The sequence below is a fragment of the Phasianus colchicus genome, chromosome 10, assembly GCF_987193195.1.
Source record: "Phasianus colchicus chromosome 10, bPhaCol1.hap1.1, whole genome shotgun sequence".
In the NCBI taxonomy this organism is placed as follows: Eukaryota; Metazoa; Chordata; class Aves; order Galliformes; family Phasianidae; genus Phasianus; species Phasianus colchicus.
This window is the reverse complement of record NC_143445.1, coordinates 6,161,319-6,180,815: the sequence shown is the minus strand read 5'-3', so window position 1 is coordinate 6,180,815 and position 19,497 is coordinate 6,161,319. Positions and strand designations below refer to the sequence as shown.

The window sequence follows — 19,497 nt, the reverse complement described above, 5'->3', positions numbered from 1 at the left end:
TTCCATTAGCGCAGGGCAGTGGGCCATCAGCTGGGGCTTGCCTATGGAGAATAATGCTTCTGGTGTAAACTCTGAGCAGAAAACCCCCCAGCACACACTCTGATGTCAGTTTGGCACATTTGATCACTGCTGCTTTCCATTTGGAAGACAATACTGGCCATAAATGGGAAGAGAAAAACCCGATTTTCTCCATCTTTAAGCTAAAGATCTGTGCATCAAGCTTTTTATGCTGCTTATCCAGGTGTACTGAGAGCTTTCACACTGCTTTTACTTCACTGCGTTTCTATCTCTTCTCTATTGTGAGAGTGGGACGCACTGTGCGTTTCTTGTACTGAAAGCCGTGTGCCAGGAAGAGCAGAGCCAGAGCAGCCTGAACAAGTGCAGGCCCAGGCTATGGCAGAGAGCAGGACCAGCAGCAGGTGGTGTGGAGTGGGGCACAAGGATTTCTGACCCTCTGCTCCTGTTCTCGGTGCTTCCTGGCTCTATCCAACACCATCGTTTAGGACGACCACTGCAGTTAGGAGTCTCCCCTCTTGCACGGTCAGTGTGAGATGTTTGGATGTGGTTGTGATGCTCCTGGTGGTTCAGTGTCTGAGCTCCTGCAGTCAGGTGCTGCCTTGGAAATTCTCTCAGTGCAGGATGAAGCTTGCAGTTCGCAAGCAGTGGGATGCTGGGAGGGCTGCGCAGCCCCACGCACCAAACAATGGCGAGTCAGCGCTGTGTGCGGTCGTTGTGAGTCAACTCTGAATCGTTGCCAAAGGTGCCTTTTGCAAACAAAATTTGGCGCTCTTTTAGCAAGGGCTTGGGTTTGTAACATGATGTAAAGCACTCAGTCGCACAGTGAATCCTCCTGGATCGGAAGAAACGCTCACAATGACTTTATTTATCAATAAATACCGTGTTTAAGTGGATGAAATCAATGGAAGGGTATTGCTGTGTTTTACCACCGGCAGCGTGCAGCTTTCCTCGCTGCCTACGTCTGCCCCGGAGGTTGAGAGGGTTTCCTTAACGCGTTGGGTTTTTTTCCCCTCATTTTGTTGTTTTCACAAAGCCGGCAGCGTTCGTTCGCTCCGCTCCGCGCGCTCCTCGGGCCGGGCACGGACGCGGCGCTCCTCGGGTGACAGCGGACCTCCGGCGGCGGCTCGGGGCGGGGGCACGGCGGGGCTGCGGGCGGAGCGGCGCCTCCCCGGGGCGGTACCGGCGGCGGCGGCGGCGGCGCGGAGCCATGGTGAAGATCGGCGTCCAGCAGCCGGCCGCGGCGCTCAAGCCGGAGCAGGAGAAGGAGAAGGCGGCGGGGGGCGATGGGGCGGCGGGCGCAGTGCTGCTGCCCGCGGGCGCCGTGAGTGCGGGGCGGGCGGGGGCTGCGGGCCGGGGACCCCCGGGGTGACTCTTTGCGCCCCTCTTTGCGGCGCTTCGTGCGCGGTGCGCGAAACGAACTTCGGTGAGGTCCGGTCTGTGCTCGGAGCTCGCGGCTGCTGGAAGGGCTGCCCCGAAGGCGTCGGGATGTGCGGATATCGGTCTGTGTGCCAAAGGGGTTGGAAGTTTGGGGAGGTGGGGTACGGATGGGGCAGGATACGTGCAGTCCTGTACGTGCAGTCCTATGTGATCCGTGGGCAGTGTGGACCCGAAGCGCCCGAGCGCATCCTTTAGTTGGGGTTGTTACTGTGGGGAACGTGGTTTGGGGTTTGGCAGTGGCGGTCAGGTTTCAGGGTGTGACTTCTTGTGAGGCTCAGGGCTGGCGTGGAGAGGAGCAGAGCAGATGGGGCAAGATGAAAAGCTAAGGATGAGAGCACGCGTAGCTTGTTTCAGCTGTTCTGCAGTCCCAGTTGACACACGGAAGCCAAATTTGCTGGGATGGGCAAGGGCTGGTGGAGGGCAGAGGGTGGTGGTTCCTGTGGCTGGAGCCTGGGGCAGCCCTGGCTGATGCAGGAGGACAGATGTGCTTCTACATTCCGAAATGCACAGAGCTGTGTGTGCAGTCTGAGCACTTACTGAACCCTGATATCTCCTGATCCAAACCCTATGGGGAGCTGTGGGTCTGCTCCATTCCTGCAGCTCTGCAGGGCGTTCCCTGCTACAAGGAGCTCCCCAGAGGGTCGCTCAGCTTCAGAGGAGTTCATGAGGTCACCCCTGTGGTCTCCCACGTCACGAGCTGGCATGCTCACAGCTCTTCTAACTGCTTTGTCAGAGTCTGAGCGCTCGGTCTGATATTAATCCAGCTCATAGAAGCCATCCCAGAACCTGCAATGTGGAACCTGGCTGACTGCGTTTTCTTAGTGATTTCCAGACTTGGTCTCATCACATTAGGAGAGAAATAGCGGTAGGCTTCTTCCTGCCCTTGGTGGCAGCCCTGCGAGCAGCCTGGGGGCAGGGCTCACACCAGACCTGAGTGCTGCCCCCAGCCCACTCCCCATGGTGGGAGCAGTGCCGTGCAAACTCAGGACCTGGCTGCTTCTGATGAGCAGAATGAGAACAGGGTTAATAGTACTAACATGGGAAGTAAAGGTAGCAGAAGTGTGCTTCCATCATAAGTACTGCCAGATCCCTGCAAGCAAAGTTACCCTGATTCAGGTTGTGACAGATGGAAGGAATTGGCTTAAGCAGCAAATATTGAATCACAGAATCACTAAGGTTGGAAAAAACTGTAAGATCACCTGGTCCAACCATCCACCCATCCCCGCTGTGCCTGACCCAATACTGTGGGTTCTGTTCTTTGCCTTCTGCCTCCTGGGGAGCACTGTGTTGTTCTCTTAAGCCCACAAGATCTACAAAGGAACTTTAAAAAGTGAATTTAAAATGAAGACTCTAATGATTCCTTTATTCCAGCAGAGGGGCAGGCGAGGGAGACAGCGTAAGTGACAGGAGAGCAGGAGTTGGGTGGAGGGGAGGTGGTGACAGGGGGGTGTCAGGGAGCACGCACACCGATGGGGTGGCCTATCAGAAAGCTATTTTTCAGGTTATTTATGATGCTGGATTCTTCAGTAATGGCTTTCTAGATGTAGTTGGTACACATCTGGACGGAGGGGTGTGCTGCCCAAAAAAGCTCCAGACTGTGAGGCTGATCGTGCCGGAGCCTGGCTCTCTTGCCATGCCCTCTCCTGCTGCCAACAATTCCTGTCTGTGTCTCTTGCTCTAGCTGCCTTGCAGCAAAATCGCATTGGTGACATGCAAACGAGATGCTCTGCATTCCTTTTCTCTTTGATCCTGCAACTTCAATCCCAGTGATAGGAGCCAGAGCTGGAAAATGATTCAGCAGCAGCTTCTGCAGACTGTGAATTTTGGCAGGTGCTTGGTACATGCAGAGATGTGCAAGTGGAAGATGGCTGCAGTAGTGCTGTGTCCCAAGGAGCGGTAGGCAAGGGCTCCTGACAGCAGGCTGGCACGTGATGAGCCTTGTGTTCATCTGCTGTGCAGCTTGGGTGAATTGAAAAGAACATACAAGTTAACTTCAGTCAGAAAATTAATGTGATTTTGAGGCAATATCAACTTGTTAAGGGCTTATAAAAGAATCTTGTTGTCGGTAGCAGAAGCTGGGGGATGCAGCATCCTCCTCAGGCAGAAGGCAGTCTGAGGCTATGCAGTCAGTAACATCATTTGTTGTATTCGTTGGAAAATATCTTCTCAGATGCATAATAGCATTCAGTGAGTTTTAATTGAACTCCAGATTTAGAGTCTGGAATGGAAATGCATATATCTGCCATGCCTTTAATGGCTCTGGGATACACACACTGTGCATTTGTGATTCATTGGGTTTCATTAAAGTCTTCTGCTTCATGAGGGGTAAATGAAAAGAAATAGGGGGAAGAGCTGCACAGTGCCACCATCTGTGGGGTTTCTCAGTCTCCTCGCTGCCACAATGTGCCTTCTGGTGCCTCTGGTTGTCCCTGGCTGTTCTGATGTCTGTGTTGGCTGCAGGGATGCTGCCTTGGGGGTGCTTGGAAGGGAGGAAATGGTCTGAATTGGTAAAACACCTCTGGTCTGCTCCAGTCAAATGCAGGACCTGGGTCTCATACTGGACTCCAGGCATTAATATTTCATATTCCAGCTGAACATGACAAGGGATCTGACTAAAACTAGAAGGGGAGATTGAGAGGGAATGGCCAATTCTAGCAGATACAGTACAAATGAGACTGAATTTGGAACGTGGCTCTCCTTCACCACAGAAATGTGGACTGCAGAGCTGCAGATGTGGAAACCTGAAATCTGCTGGAGAAACATATTCCCCCCAGGTGCAGGAGAACCCGTGCCTCTGTAGCTCTGTGTGTGGAAGGAGCTGTTGTGCTTACCTGCTTTGGGCATGGGAAAAACTGGGCATGGGGGTTGAAATTAGATGATCATTGTGGTCTTTTCAATCCAGGCCATTCTATGATTCTGTGAAAAACACAGAAACCCAAAAAACATTGTGGAGGAGGAAAAGCTGAGCTGGTGTTTTCTTCCCAGGTCATGTGTGGCATTTACATGCCTACGAGGGAGGACTGTGTGGTAGGGTCTGGGCTTTTGCTTGTTTGCTTAACCCATCCTCTGGATTTGCTTTGCAGAGCTGTCCTGCAGCTGTGGCCACATGCTGAACTCACATAGAACAGTAAAACTGAGAAGAGTCTCCTCTCTTTTGCTGTTTGCTAAACTGCATACTGTCTCTTTGTGGTGAATTTTTAAGCAGGGCAGACTCGGGCAGGGTTTTCCTGTGCTGCTGCAGGAAGAAGAGGTAATCACTGGCAGTGTATTTTGTTTTGGAGCAACTGGTGCAGCTTAACGTATTTCTGCTCCTGTCTGTTCCATGGGACACGCAGCCCTCCAGCTGTGCGCTCTGTAAGAACAGCCCTATTTCTGCAACAGGCTTGGTTGGCTCTGCTAATGCCCTGAGTGGTTTTACTCCCAGGAAATAGAAGGGGGAGGCTGAAAAGCCTCCAGCTGGAAGCTGTTGCACCTCAGCCAAGAGAAATAATAGATATAGAAATGAATTCCTCATCCCTGTGCAGAGAGGGAGAAGAAACAGCCCCTTGCTTCAGAAACGAGATGGGACAGGGAGGAAAGAGGAGGTTTGTGTCCCTCTTGCTCGTTGGGAAGAGGGAAGGGAGGACCACTCTCATATGCTAGGCTGCATTTCTAACATCCTGCTGGCTTTGTCAGATAGCAACAAAGCTGTGGTTTTTAATTAGCCAGCAGTTGTTTTTGATATTCTAATTCACAGTGCTGCAAAGCGACTCCTGAGGCAGGTGGCTTTGTTCCTTGTCACGTGCAGCCCTGTCGCTTAAAGATGCGATTAGATTCATTTATGGCAACCTTTTGCCTTCAGTTGTGATAGCCTCTTTAATTACAGCCCTCCTATTTGGCTCCCAGGCATCTCTGAGTCCAAAAGCCATCGGCTGTGCTCCCCGTGGAAGTGCTGCTACGTGGCCCTGCACGAGCACTGCTCAAGTATAGCAGAGAACTTCTGTTGCCTTGGAAACCATGTGCCATATATATATATGTATGTGTGTGTATATATATGCCTGCATACACACGTGATTTTCTTTCCTGATCTAAAGTCATAGGAACACTCATCAGTCTGGAAGGGCCGTCCTGTCCTGTCCCAGGGTGGTGGCTTTGGTGGGATTCACTTGGAGATGCTCAAAGCCAAGTCCAGAAGGGCTCACTCAGTACCAGCTTATAGCCCTGTGTCAGCACTGTGGTGACCAGCTGCCAGCTGTGCTTTTTTGCAGGTGAAGTCAGTGGGGGTGTTGTTTACAGAATCACAGAATGGCCAGGGTTGGAAGGGACCTCAAGGATCATGAATCTCCAATCCCCCCTGCCACATGCAGGGCCGCCAACCTCCCCATTTAATACCAGATCAGGCTGCCCATGGTCCCATCCAATCTGGGTCTTTTGTTGCTTCAGGTCTTCACGTTCTGTAAAGCAGTATTTGATTTTTACAAGCAATCTGGCACTTCATATGCTCAAGATATAGGCCTTGAAATTATTTGCCCTTTCCCATCTTTGCTTTTGGTTGCCAAAAGTAAGTACGCAGCAAGATCAATTAGGTTTTCTGATGTGAGTTTCTTACATTTTGATCCTGCTTGGAGAGGAAGGCAGGGCTGCCTGTGGCAGTGGCTGTAATTGCATCGGTGCATCCTTCACATCAAGAGCGCAGACAACAAGCACCTCCTGGAGATGGCTGACGTGTTTTACTGCCTTTCAGCTAGAGCTGCTCTCAAAACTCTGTCCCTTTGAGTATTTACTCCATATCATTTCTCTCCTCACTTGTCAGTCATCAAAATCGCATCTATTTTTAGCGGCCCCAAGCTCCTGTGCCATTGGAGCTGTGCATTTAGGCACATGCCAAGCTGTGCCCCCTGCTCATCAGGCCCTGCAATGTCTAAAATGAAAGATTTGAAAACCCTGTGTTTCATAAATGCAGGAGAAAATGGATGATGGAGAGCTCAACAAATGCATCTGTTAATCAGCAAGATGTGCATGAGCAGATCTGGCTGTAGGCTGGGTATTACAGTATTGTTAAGGATATATGTGCTTATGCAGCCATAGCAAGTTACATAAATATGGAGGGAGAATATCTCAAATCTCAGAGCAGCCAGAGGAGAGAAGACTTTGAGCGAAGCGATGGCTGTGATGTTTCTCTACCTGTGTAATTAGATGTCATTCAGAAGGAAATAGAGTAGAGAAAACTGATAAGCTCTGAGGATCTGCCTGCCCTGAGCTGTGTTCCTGGAGGAGCTGCTGTGCTGTTTTGATCTCCTGGCAGCAGCTGACGAAGGGAGGCAGACAGAGCTGCTTCAAAAGCTGAAGAAGCAGGAAGAGGGCACGCGCTGAGCCTGGCTTTGCTGAGGATGCTGTGAGTCATGGGGAGCGAGGCAGGACACAGCACCTTTCATTTCCACACGTTGTCATCTCCAGCAAGACACCAGTCAGGAAGAGAGACTGAAGATCTATTTTTCATAAAGCCTGACTGTGCTGTTAAGACATCTGAAAGATGGCAGCTCATTGGGTTATGGCTAGCAGCTCGCACTGGCTTGTGTTTCCAACGGCCAAGGACCTGCAAGGACTTCTGTATATATATTTTTAAAGGATAAGTTCTTCAGAAAGACACAGCAGTCCCAGTGGGGAGTCTGCACTGACCTTGCTTTAAGAAAGTTGTTGGTGTGGATGTGAGGTCTGGGTGCAGGCTGGGGAAGAGCAAGGTGTGCTGCAAGCCAACTGCTGGCACTGGGGAGCCAAAGGCAGCTGGCAGGCTATGCTCACGGGCTCTCTCCTTCTCTGAGCACAGAGTGCTGGAGCCATTGTTGGCCTGGTGGCTCAGACCCTTCCCAAACCCGTCTCTGCAGCAGAGCAGTTTCCCTACACTGAGTGTCCTCAGAAAGCCTGGAAATTCTGAAGAAAATCCCCAGATTAAATTAAGGCTTTTTCACCCCGAGGCTGATTTGAAGACTCCTGTACCAGACGGTCTGTAGCATGACCTCTTCTCCTCCCAGCTGGGTACCTCCACCCGCGCTCTCTTCCTGCGCCCTCCCTGTGAGCAGGCACGGTGCTGAAGCATATGGGATATCCTGTGCTATCCAAGAAAAGGAGTTCCTTTTTATACTCCACACCCTTGCCTGCTGCCAGGCGCTGGGTCGAGCATCTGCAAAGGGATTGTGCCTGCACACTGGAGCTGACTCAGCTCGTCTGGGGATCCAGATTGTGCTGGAGCTGCTTCTGCTTTGCCCGGTGGGATGAAGTGCCTATAGCACAACACTGGGTGAGCAGGGGCTCTCCTTGAGACATGGATGCCTTCCATAGGGAGAAAGAGCAAGCTGTGCCTTTCCCACAGGTTGCACAGTTTTTTGAGGTAGAAGGCCGGTAGGGTGGCTTGTTGCAAGAAGAGCATCTGGCTGATGAATTCTTGCAAGATACTGCTAAACATCTGCTGGGTGATGTTACTGTTGTTGAGTGTTAATATTCTGGTTGCCACCTGAAGCTCACTGCCAATGGATGCATGGTTGTTTGTAAATTACAGTTTGTTCCTAGTGACAAGGGTTGGTGGCCTTCAGATGTGGAAGGAGAAGGAGATCTGTATCTCCGTGAAGGTTTGAGCTGCTGGTTTGTACACAGTATACCGCAGGGCTGGAGTTAATTGTTCCTGCCCAACACTGTTGTTAGCCTTACCGTCTTCATTAGCCACTCCATCAGAAAAGTGGCCGTTGAGCTTTTCCTTCCTCTGTTAGGCTTTGTAGTGTTATTTTTCCATCTTTTCCTGATGTATCACAGCTTCCCCAAGGGCAAAGCACTGAGAATCTTCCCCACTTCCTCCCAAATGCAGAGCTTGGGTGGTGTGTTACCAGCACAGGAACCCAACACCTTTAGGATGACATTTGCTTGCGGAGCATTAACCGTTTTTCCGGCTGTTCCTCGGTGTCAGCAGCAGCAGAGCTTTGTGTTCCTTTCCACCCCCACTGGCTGCACTGCTTCTCCATTGACAGGTACCTGGGGAAATGTGTTTCATGGAACACTTGACATACAGCATGACTCTCTCATCGGAGCTGTTCGTGTCAGAGAACCTTTAAACTTCCGCAGAATTGTGATTTTCTTTTCTTTGTGGCTTGTCACCATTGCCACCCCTCATCTGTAGGAGGAGGGGAAGGAGAGAGAGGAGATGAACTTCAAATGCTTTATTTTTCAGCTTGCTTTGTTTGCTGGAGGAGTGGCAACAAGCTGATTAAACACCAATCCTTCAGCATAGGGAGCTGGCAGTGTGCTGCAGGTCCTCCAAAGCTGGGACGAAGGGGAAATGCATACAGATTAATTTCTGCTGGAGGTGTGCTCCAACTGTGGCTCCACAAAGCTGGTTGGGAGCCTTGGGGTTTCGCCCTGACCAAAATGCATCCAGATGTGAAATCAAGTTGCAGGACCCTGCCTGCATTCTTCTCATGCCCCAAGCTTGTGTGTAACCTTTAAATGACATATTGTTGATTTTCTGGTCCCTTTGGCAGCAGCTGGTTGATGCTCTTGCTCTTGCCTCACAGGAGGAGCAGGCTCCCGTGGTGCAGGGCCGCAGGTCATCGCTCAGCGGGGTGTGCTACCTGACCATGGGTCTCCTCGTGCTGCTCCTTGGCTTGGTCTTTGCATCAATGTATGTCTACAGATACTTCTTCATCACGCAGGTATGGGTGAGCTTGGAAGGACGATTGGCTCCTCAAACAGGAGCAGTAAAGCAAACTGCACCGAGCCTTTGATTTGTGCTGCTGCTTGTTGCTTTGCACAGTGGGGATTTGGGAGCTGGTAAAAGTGGGCCCTGCAGATGGGGCATGTCTGAAGTGCTGTGCTAGGCTCACCTTTGTCCTGACTGTCAGGCAGAGCCTTCCAGACATCCCCATCTTCCCCTCTCTTGTGTTTTGTTTTGTGTTTTGTTTTTTTTTTTTTAACTCTCTGAAAATATGACCCGCAAGTTCAGCCTTGTAAACCCAATGTTACTGCTGTCAGTGGTCAACCAGTTTTCAAAGCTTGGCTGATTGCAGGGCTTGAGCAAGCCCTGAAGAGAGCAGGGGGTATAGGCAAGGCAAAGCAGCATTTTGCAATGGGTTTTTTAGGCTGTAGCACAGAGAAACTCTGTGAGCGTAACAAAAATAGATGCTGCTATTAATAAAGCAAGCAAAGCAAGCTGGAGATGAACTGGCAGATGGGCCTACATCCTCTGTTAAATTCAGCACCTTTTCTTCCATGTGGGCTTTGCAGAGCTCTGCCTGGTGAAGGCACTGGGCTGGCAGCGCTGTGGATTTAAGCAGCAGTGGGTCAAAGCATGGGGAGGGAGACACAACACAGCCCCATTTTAAGGAGGAAACTGCTATGCTCTGTGGCTTGCTGAGTGCTTAGCCAAGAAACTTCAATCATCAGTTTGCACTGAATGCTTCGTTCTGTTGCTCAGCCAGCATTTGTCCACTCAGCAGTGTCTTTTTGTACTCTCCTTGCTCTGTACATGCTTATGCTGTCAAATTAATTTGCAGTCCTTGTTTTCGAGTACATCAATTATTTATTACTTGTGCTCACATATATCTGGTCTGGAAATCCCATGACAACCATAGGGCTGCTCAGCTCTCCTAAACACCTGTGGTAATCTGGTGGGCCCAGGTACAGGGATTTTGGTGCAAGCAAGTTTGTGCCTCTGGACTGCAGGAGAGCAGTGGCTTCTTTTTTTCTCCTTTTGCATCTGCCACATACAAACTATGAGTACCTTTAGAAGTGATGCTTTGCTTGCTCCAAGCCTATATGCCTTATGCAGAAAAACGCATTTCTGTAAGCTATGTCTGTGGAACAGCCCAGCTACAAAATGTAAGAACCCACAGGCAGTTTACCTTTCTGCTGACCCTCTGTGAAATCCCGTGGGGCATCCTTTGTTTCCCTTGGATCTGACCAGCAGGAAGGGAGGCGGGGTTGTTTCACAGGGGTGTTTTGAACTGCCTGCATCAAGAACATCCTTTAGCCAACAGGCTGAGCTTGAAATATGTGCCAAACGCCTGTTCAAAAAGGGTATTTTTACCCATAGTTTTTGCTGTGTTGGCTGTAGTTGTTAATGGGGTGTGGGGTATATGTGTGTTGTGCCTCCAGCTGGATCTCCTTCCCACAGCTTCCCCGCGAGAGCGTGTTTCACTGCGGTGTCCTTTATGAAGACTCGCTATATTCGCCGTTCAAAGGGCAGCTGGAACTGCACGAAGATGTCAAGATTTACATTGAGGACAACTATGAGCAAATCAATGTCCCGGTGCCCCAGTTTGGAGGGAGCGACCCTGCGGATATCATCCACGATTTCCAGCGAGTAAGGGGCTCTTGGGTACTTTCTGGGCATAACACTGTTGCTGTTGTCCCATATCTGCACAACGATCTCATTTTTGAGATGTCTTCCCTCTCAGGACCCTGTCTGAGCTTTTCTAACCTGCTCCTTGTTGTTCCTTAGGGTGGACTGAGGTTGCTTTAGTCAGCAGTGCTTCTGGTTTGCTGAACAGTACCTCCTTCCTGCCCTGCTTGGCCTCCTTTCACCCACCTTTACAGCCATATTTCATTGAGAAAGGCTCAATTTGTTAATTTCTCTGCTTGGAACACAGGGTCTAACAGCTTATCATGACATAACGCTGGATAAATGCTACGTCATTGAGCTGAACACCACTATCGTGATGCCTCCACGCAACCTCTGGGAGCTGCTGGTTAACGTGAAGGTATGGCTGCAGTCCTGCTTTATTTTGTGTGCTTTTCTGGGCTCTTGGGAAGCACAAACAGAAAATGGTGTCTGTGAAAGTGAGCCTTGGACCTGGCAGAGCTGAGTTTTCATGCAGAGCAAAGCCTTTGTGGGTTGCAGCTGAAACAATCACTTTGCAGGCATCACAGTAATGCAGACATGACAAATGAACCTGACTGGGACGGCACAGAAAAGCAGCAGATCCCTTTCCCCAGGTGTTTACTGAGAGTTGGGGAATCAATAGGGGAAAAAAAAATCCTTCCTTTCGCTCTTGCTGCTGCATTTTACATTTGCAGAGCTGTCAGTGTCCCATGGGGAATACTGGGCCCTCTGCTTTTACCCCTTTGGGGTGTGATTTGGGCTGCTCTCCCTGCCGTGCTGAGGGCTGAAATGCAGCTTTTGATCTACTGCAGTTTTGCTCACAACAGGCATTAATTGGGTTTAGTACTGTCAGTTTTGTTCGGTTCAGAGGCTCATGCTGATGTATTGCAGTGACTGAAAACAGCCTTAAAATAGAGCACTATTAAATCTTAACAGCAGGGAAAAAAAAAAAAACAGGATTTTTAAGGCTGCAGAAGGTGAAGCAAAGCCTTTAGTCTGGCTTTCTTACTCTCTTCCATGAGGGCCTGTTTTAAAGCAAAAAAAACCAATATAATTCCCTGCAGTGTGATGAACTTTGTGGGGTTAAGCTGAGAGGTGAAAGGTTGTGCCTTGAGAGATGCCCGATCTCTGGTCCTTGTCAATCTCCCAGCTTGTTTCCCAGCACTCCTTGCCATCTCATCCACTGTGACCATCTGTTTGCTGTGCTGGGAGCCCTGCTGAGCTACAACACACGTTTACTTACAACTCACTCCAAACCACGCACTGTGGCAGGTGACCAGTCCCCAAAGCAGGGGAAATGGAAAAGAGAGGATTGCACAGGCTGATGGCAGAGCCTCATTAGAACACTGGCAGACTGGAAATGCTGGTCACGTCCTCAAATAACAGGTATAAAATCACAGGGAGTGAAAATTATACTTTATCGGAAATAAAATTTAAAGGGGAATAAAAATGCAGTTAAGATGGTTTTATGACTATTATGACCTTAATTCTTTAAAGAGTGTACAAAGCAGACGTGAGTTTAAATAACTTCATGATTATTGGGATGGATAAGTGTCCAGTCTGTCTGTGCAGGTTTTAATGTGCACCTTGGAGACATCGTTTTCGAGTGCTTAGCTTGGTCTTATTGCTCACAAAAGTCTCTTGCCATGAGGCAGTAGAGCAGGCTGCCTGGAGGTGTGCCCTTCTCTGAAGCGTTCCTTGCTGGTCCTTGCTTTTCTCCTCTCAATCCCGTCAAGTTACCCATGAATGAAACTGATTTCCAGCTGCAGGTTGAGTTTTGAAGGTGTTCAGTGGCTTCAGCCCTACTTCTAGCACCAAACCTCAGTGCAGCAAGTAATTGTAACCGCTTTTTCTGGTGGCGCAGGCACTCACTGAAGCCTTTGCCCTTTCTTCAGCCTGCTGCCTGCTCGTGGTCCCTGCAGCCTGTAGGCATGGCTGTGCCCAGCCCAGATCTCAACCTGCTGTATGCCTTACTGGGCCTCTCCTATCTGAGTGTTTTGCCTGCAAATGGCAGCTATGCTGCTTCTTGCAAGTGTCTGTCTGGCTTTGTGTGACGGTTCGGTGAACAGAGCTGCATGAGTACCTGAGAGTAAAGGATGGAAGGATGCTCCCACTGTGCAGTTGCAGGAAGCTGGAGATGACCTGGTTAAATGATGGATGATCTACGTCTTTTGTAGAACCCGATTAATTTCCCAGTGGAGATGCTGGAAGCTTTAGTTTTCTTAAAACTGTTGGCAGAGAATTGATGGTATCGTGTTTGTTGTGCAGTGCCGTGATGGAGGAGAAAGAAATCCTGATTATCTCAGCTCCCACAGCTATTTAAATCTAAAACAATGAAAGGACTGGATTGCCTGTGTGTGTGCCTGTAAGCCGTGCCAAGGCTGGGGCAGATCCTGAGCCCCAGTCCCCTGTGTTAACATGAGGGCTCGTGCCTGTAACTGCACATATCGTGTGCCCTCTCCTGTGCTACCCCACTGAGAATCAGTAATTGAATTTCTTGCAGAACAGTTGTGTCAGTGTAATACAGGCTTCCACTAATAGTCTTGTGCTGCACCATTAAAAGAGAGCTGTATCGATCCGAGACGCTCCGCCAGCCCAGCAGCACGGAGCTGACTTAATGCAGTGTTTCCAGGTACATCTCTGTGGAGATAACCAGTCCTGTGGTGGAAATTGAAGAGGTGAAGTTTGAAACCGCTGTTGTTGCTTGCCTTTTCATCTCATATTGCTCCCTCTTGCAGAATCTGCCAATTCTTTTATTTCTTTGATGTACCTTAGGCAAAAGACACCATAAATGAAGCTCTGCTTCATGGCCTGGTAAATATCCAGTCTGCTTAGAAGTGTCCCCAGTCCAAGCTGTGCTTGTAGCATGGCTGCTCATTGCCCAGGTAGCCTCTGGGCCCCTCCAAGCTGGGCACAGCTTGCAGACTCCTCACTGCTGAGCAGCTCCCTGTGGCAAGAGCAGTGGCCTCCCATCCCTGAGATACTCCATTTCCTCTCTCACTTTTTCCAGTCCCCAGTGACTCTCTCCTAGCAGCACCTCTCCTTAATAAGAGATCACCACATTGGTCATGCTTTATTTTGGTGGAAACTGTCATTTCAGAAAGGGACATACCTGCCTCAGACATACATCATCCAGGAGGAGATGATTGCGACTGAGCACGTCAGTGACATGGAGCAGCTCGGCTCCTTCATCTACCGCCTGTGCAGCGGCAAGGAGACCTACAGGCTGAAGCGGAGGAGCACCAGGAGACGTAAGAGCCTCACAGTGCTCAGCTGCCCCTGCATCCCAGCCCTTATTTCTGCTGTAACAGCCTCAGGGTGAGGTGGGGGGTGGGAGGGTGGTTCCCTGCAGGTGGAAGCACACAGAGATCTTGACGTGTTTCCCACCTTATTCAGCTGAACCCCAAACGTCGCTGCAAATGGGTGCTGGCTGCTGTCAGTGTTTCTGTTGTTCACCTAGTGGGCTAATAGAAACATTAATACAAATACTTGCAGGAGCCTGCAGTTCATTTGCACGTGGATTCCTGAGGCCGAACTAATAGCAGTGTTACTGGGAACTGTTCAGAAAATTTCCTTAATGGGGATAGTGGCAGCTATTCAGAGCAGATTAAATCTGCAAATTGCCTTAAATTAAGTTCCTAATAATATGAAAAAAGTTCTGAGGAGAGAAGATTAGACTACCTTAAACTGATTTCACGAAAAACAACAGTGTGTATTTTATACACAAATGCTAATGTTGCTGCAATAATAATAATAATAATCTGTTTCAGTATTTGTAGTTATCTGTTTATTTTCATGCCTTATCTGAAATATGAGCCTATTCTTGGTTTGGCTCTCTGGGTGGGCTGTGTGGTGCTGACGGTGTCTGGAAGCTGTATGGGGCTGAACATGCTGCTTTCCCAGAGCAGCCCCCATAGCCCTGTGCAGAGCTGCAGCCCTGGCTTGGTCCTGTTTGTCAGCAGAGCATGACCAGGCTTGTATCTATCTGCTGCTGCTGCCCAGAGATGAGCTCCTGCACCACAGGGACATGGGGAACAGCTGTTGTTCTCCAGAGAGGCTGAGGCTTTGGCAGCATCAATGTGTGTGCTGATTCAAACAGCCAGTAGGTGACGATTTTAAGCCCACGTTGGCTCTGTACCAGCCTATAGCTTCTGCTGGTTTTGTGAGGATTTCTGGTCTCAGAGATAACAATGAGGTGCTGTCAGCTGAAGCCAGCTGGTCCCCTGTGGCTCCCCAGCTCATGGCAGCTCTTACTGCAGGACCAGGGCCTGGGCAATGGAGCTGTTCTTCCTAAGATGAAATTATGCCATGTTCTGTATGGGCCGTGTTGTTACTTCATTTCAGCATTCAGCAATTGCATCCCTTCTGCTTTCCTTCCCTGGCTTGATGCAGCTCTTATAAATGAACGCTGGTTGAGTTTTCTCCTTGTCTTCTCTCTTTTTATCCCTTGCAGGTATCAGTCGACGTGAGGCTGGGGACTGCCACCGTATTCGTCACTTTGAAAACACTTTTGTCGTTGAAACTGTTATCTGCAAAAAGTCATGAAGCCCCCATCCAGCTGTAATCTTCCATGGCTTTGCTTGCACACACATGCTCTCAGCCCTCTTTTTAGACTTGATAATCTGTCTTACTTTCTTTACTCCCTCTCCTGCTTGTGCAGCTCTAAAGCCTTGGGTCTGTCGTGGCCTCGCAGTTGATTCTGTTCTTTTTTCTCCTTACTGAGATGTTTTGCTGGGCTTAAATTTATGCAGCTGTCACAGATGGCCTTGAAGCAGATGCAGCCTCTTCCACCCCACAGGGTGGGGATCTGTTTTGGGAGCAGGTTTTGGGTAGAAGGGACGGCCAAGAAATAGGATGCTGGAAACGGGTGCTCTTCTCCTGTCTGAGCAGTTTCATGCTGGCACTGTTGCGAGGCTGGGACAGAAGGTATACTACAGGAGGAGAATTACCATTCTGATGCTGATGTAATGACCAGGATATGTCATCAGATGGACTTAGAATTAGATGTGAGGTTACAAACAGGGTGATTCAGAAAGCTTGGCAGAAGGAGGGTTTCTGTCCACACCGAACTGTGGTGCTCACAGTTTCTTGTCCAAATGAAGACCAAGTTTTCAAACAGTGAAAGCAGCCCGTATGTGTTGTTTCTGCGTCTAGCTCCTGGCTGATTTGGAGTGGCATACCTGGAACCAGCCAGGCTACCATCCCTCAGCCTTCAGTATAACAAGAAAGTGGTGTCTGCTTGTGGCTCCTGAGCTCATCTACTGCTGTTTTGCCTGAGTAAATAGAGGTGAACCTTTGATACATGCTGCCAAAGCTGCCATATATGGGCTGCTGATGGAGCTGGGTGCTTTATTTCAACTCACCTCTCCAGACCAGCTCCTGCCTGGAAGATGAGTTATGTTCACATAGATCTGTCTTTTTGAGTTGTCAGAATCCCATCTGTCCATGGCTGGGTGCCATGCCAGCATGCAAAGTGGTATCAACAGCAGAATCAGTAGTTACTGGCAACTGCAGAAACAGGGTGGCTTGTTTTTTTTTTTTGTTATTTGTTTGTTTGGTTTTTTTTGAGAGCATATTCCCATAGGACTCCTCTGAAGAAAGCTGTTTTGATCATAATTCCTATAGCCCACCTGTGTGTTGTGTCATCTGTAGGCACTGCTGGAGAGCAGGTGTTGATACAAGGCAAGATTCAGTGCATCAATATACTGCAGAGAAATTGTGTGAACAAAATTGTGTTTCTATTGATCATCAGAAAGAAAAATTGCAGGGTAATTAAATATTCTTCCCTCTGTTCCATAAATATAGTTAAAACTAATGAGGTTCTTAAAATGCAGGCAGTTTTTTAACTTGAAAGAACAGCTTGGCACATTCTTGTTAATTGGTTTTCAGCAAATCTGGACTTGTTCATCTGTTGAAATGAGCTTGTTGTTTCAGGAAGAGAAAGGATAAAGTAAATGCAAGAACTCAGCAGGACCAAAAAAATTAATGTCTTTGAGAATCAAATTTCTATTAGTAGTACTGTGAGCTAATTATATGAAAACAAAACAGTACCTTAAAATGATCACATAACGCAATAACAATTAGTATGTCCTTAGAAGCCCAGATTATTATTTTTTTATATAAAAAAAAGAGTCAACCATAAACATTAGATTTTAATAGGTAGAGGAGGAGATGCTGATCTCCTGCTTTAAGGTGGGTGTGAGATGTCAGATTGCATGTGTTTCATACAGACCGGTGAGGAAAGTTTCCCACTGCCAGAGGAGTATTTGCTTTTATAGTACAACTGTTTTTTCCAACTACAACTTGCTATTAGCCCTAACCTTTCATCACAAAGTGAATGATGGGAGTCAGAGTATCGGTTTGCTCGGTGGAAGTATCACAAACTGGTAAATTTAAGCCCTGCATTTCTCTCTGTTTCCAGGATCCTAAGCCTGCACTCAGCTGAGCGCTCAGACCTTTTCCCTTCCCTCTGATCTGCATGAATTAACTGGTCATTGAATATGCTAACTCCGTGCAACCCCGCAGCTGTAAGGACAAGCCCTGATTCTTTAAGGTGAACTAACGTGGTTGCTGTTTCATAGGGTGAGAATGCAGTTGTCTAGAAAGAAAACAAAATGTTTTGTATATTTTGTCTGGTAGAACTCTTACCTCTTAGGAAACATCCATGGGATAATAAAATCTTTTACCTCTGATACATAAAGTGTGTGTTTGTTCGCAATGAAAACACGTTTGAATTTACCTCTTCTATACCTGGGTGCTTTTTCCATTGTTGGGGTTCTGTAGAAGGGATTTGCATTCTACAGTAATCATTTGCCAAAGCCTGTTCTGCAGCTCAACCTATTAATCTGGGCTGACGTAAAGATGGAAATGCTGCAGCTTGCAAAGGTGTTTTCTGGAGTCATGTCTGGAAAATCCACTGTTCCTCTGTATCTGTGCATCAGGAAATTCCTGCGGCTCTTCCAGAGGAGAGGTTAGTGAGTAGAAAGCTGTGATCTGCGTGGTGCTCTGCCATGAGATTGCTTACTGGGAAAATCAAAATGTTGTCCTAAAAAATAAGTGCTGAGGAGATGATGTGTGTGCACCTATTAGGACCATCTGTGTCAGTGTTAGTACAACAAATAGGCATATTCTGGCTACTGATGACCAGTGCCTGGAATATTCTTCATCATCACTACTGAAGTCTTAGTTTTGCATCTAGCTAAACATTTGAAGGGTAATAGGCAAGATCTGCTGTTACAGTGAATTTTAAACTCATTTGTTTTGACCATGAATGACTACAGGATTTCAGGATAACTTCTGAACTCAGTCTCCCTGCCATGGAGCAGCAGCAGCCCATCCCAACACCCTCAAGCACATTCCTTGGAAGCGTGTTTGTCTGTGTGTCCCACTGCAGGCTGGGGCATCTTGCTGGGTTGGTGGGGAAGTCCCGTGGAGCTTGCCTTGTTGTTTGTACCCAGCCCATGCGGCTCAACAAGAACAGATACCTTCTATTGATGCCAAACTAATGAAAGACTGTTCTCACTCTTGGACACACTTACATATGTGCCTTAGGATGTCCAAAATTAGGCCCCTTTGCTTCCTGGAGAGTAAGGGTACATTGGCTAAACACAGTCTTGTGAACAGCAAAAAAAAATACACACCTGTGCTCTTCATTCTGATAAAGGAATTTGAGAATAGGTTTCAAGGTTACTGAAAAAATTATCAGTTTATGTTTGTGACTCCATTTTCAGTCAATATAAATACATTATCAGCAAATTTTTGAATGGAATGTAGAGTTGCAATCAGACATTCAACTCAAAGAAAAATCTGATCGTGTCTCCTCCAGTCATAAAATTGATAGCTAATGGTGGTACCTATATTGAAAAAGTGTTTTGTATCTGAGAATTTGCTGTATCAAATAATGTTATTGCTCTCTTTGTATCGGTTGCAATCTCCATGGAAGTAAACAGGAGGAATTACTTTTGGAGCAACCTAGACAATTCCTCTTCATTCAGTGCAGCCCAGGCAAGCCAAAGGGCTCGACACCTATGGCCCTGTGCATCAGATATTTATACTGGCTGGTATTTTACATAACAAAGCTGACTTCAGGACAGGGTGATACTAGCTGTTGCTTTTCCTGGTAGCTGCAGAACAGCCTCATGTACATAGGAGAGTTCTGCTTCTCTGCACGAGGACCAGACCTGATTGCTCTGAAATGCAGCAGCATCTGACGTGCTGTGCCTGCAGGTAAGGAGGTAAGTGCTGAGCAGAAATAACAACTGTGTGTCCCTGCCTGCTGCTTTCAGCATCTCTGCTGTATTCACAATCTTGTTTTAGGCTGTCTTGTTGATACCTTAAATGGGTGGGTTGAAGAATCAAGAAGCAGCTGTTTCCTTAAGCTTGCAGAGAATATTTTCTCTGGGAATCTTGTTATTTATAAGGAATGTGTTTATGCCAGCTCTGATTAACCGTTCTTGCTAGTGCAAAGGAATTCTTCAATGGGAGCCACGATGTTGTTCAATTCATTTGGATTAATTAATCTAAAAGGCCAAGTGTATAACTTCATAATTGGGCTTTTAGATCTATATTTGAGTTCAATTGAAATCATACCACGCAATAGTTGAGATATTCTCATGGTCAGACTAGGGAAAGAAGCTTCAGAAAAGAGGACAACTGATTGAAGAAAACCTCTCAGAATTCATTGTCTTTTAAAGAGA

The 19,497-nt window shown here is 48.0% G+C and overlaps 1 protein-coding gene across 1 annotated transcript; it reads left to right on the top strand.

Moving 5' to 3' along the window:
• Nucleotides 1-1,176: 1,176 nt before the first annotated feature.
• Nucleotides 1,177-17,506, top strand: ITM2C (integral membrane protein 2C). Its single transcript, XM_031596428.2, has 6 exons — nucleotides 1,177-1,339; nucleotides 8,997-9,134; nucleotides 10,595-10,783; nucleotides 11,070-11,180; nucleotides 13,902-14,052; nucleotides 15,255-17,506. The coding sequence occupies exons 1-6, from the start codon at nucleotides 1,226-1,228 to the stop codon at nucleotides 15,344-15,346; spliced, it is 795 nt and encodes a 264-aa protein (XP_031452288.1). The 5' UTR covers nucleotides 1,177-1,225; the 3' UTR covers nucleotides 15,347-17,506.
• Nucleotides 17,507-19,497: the final 1,991 nt, after the last annotated feature.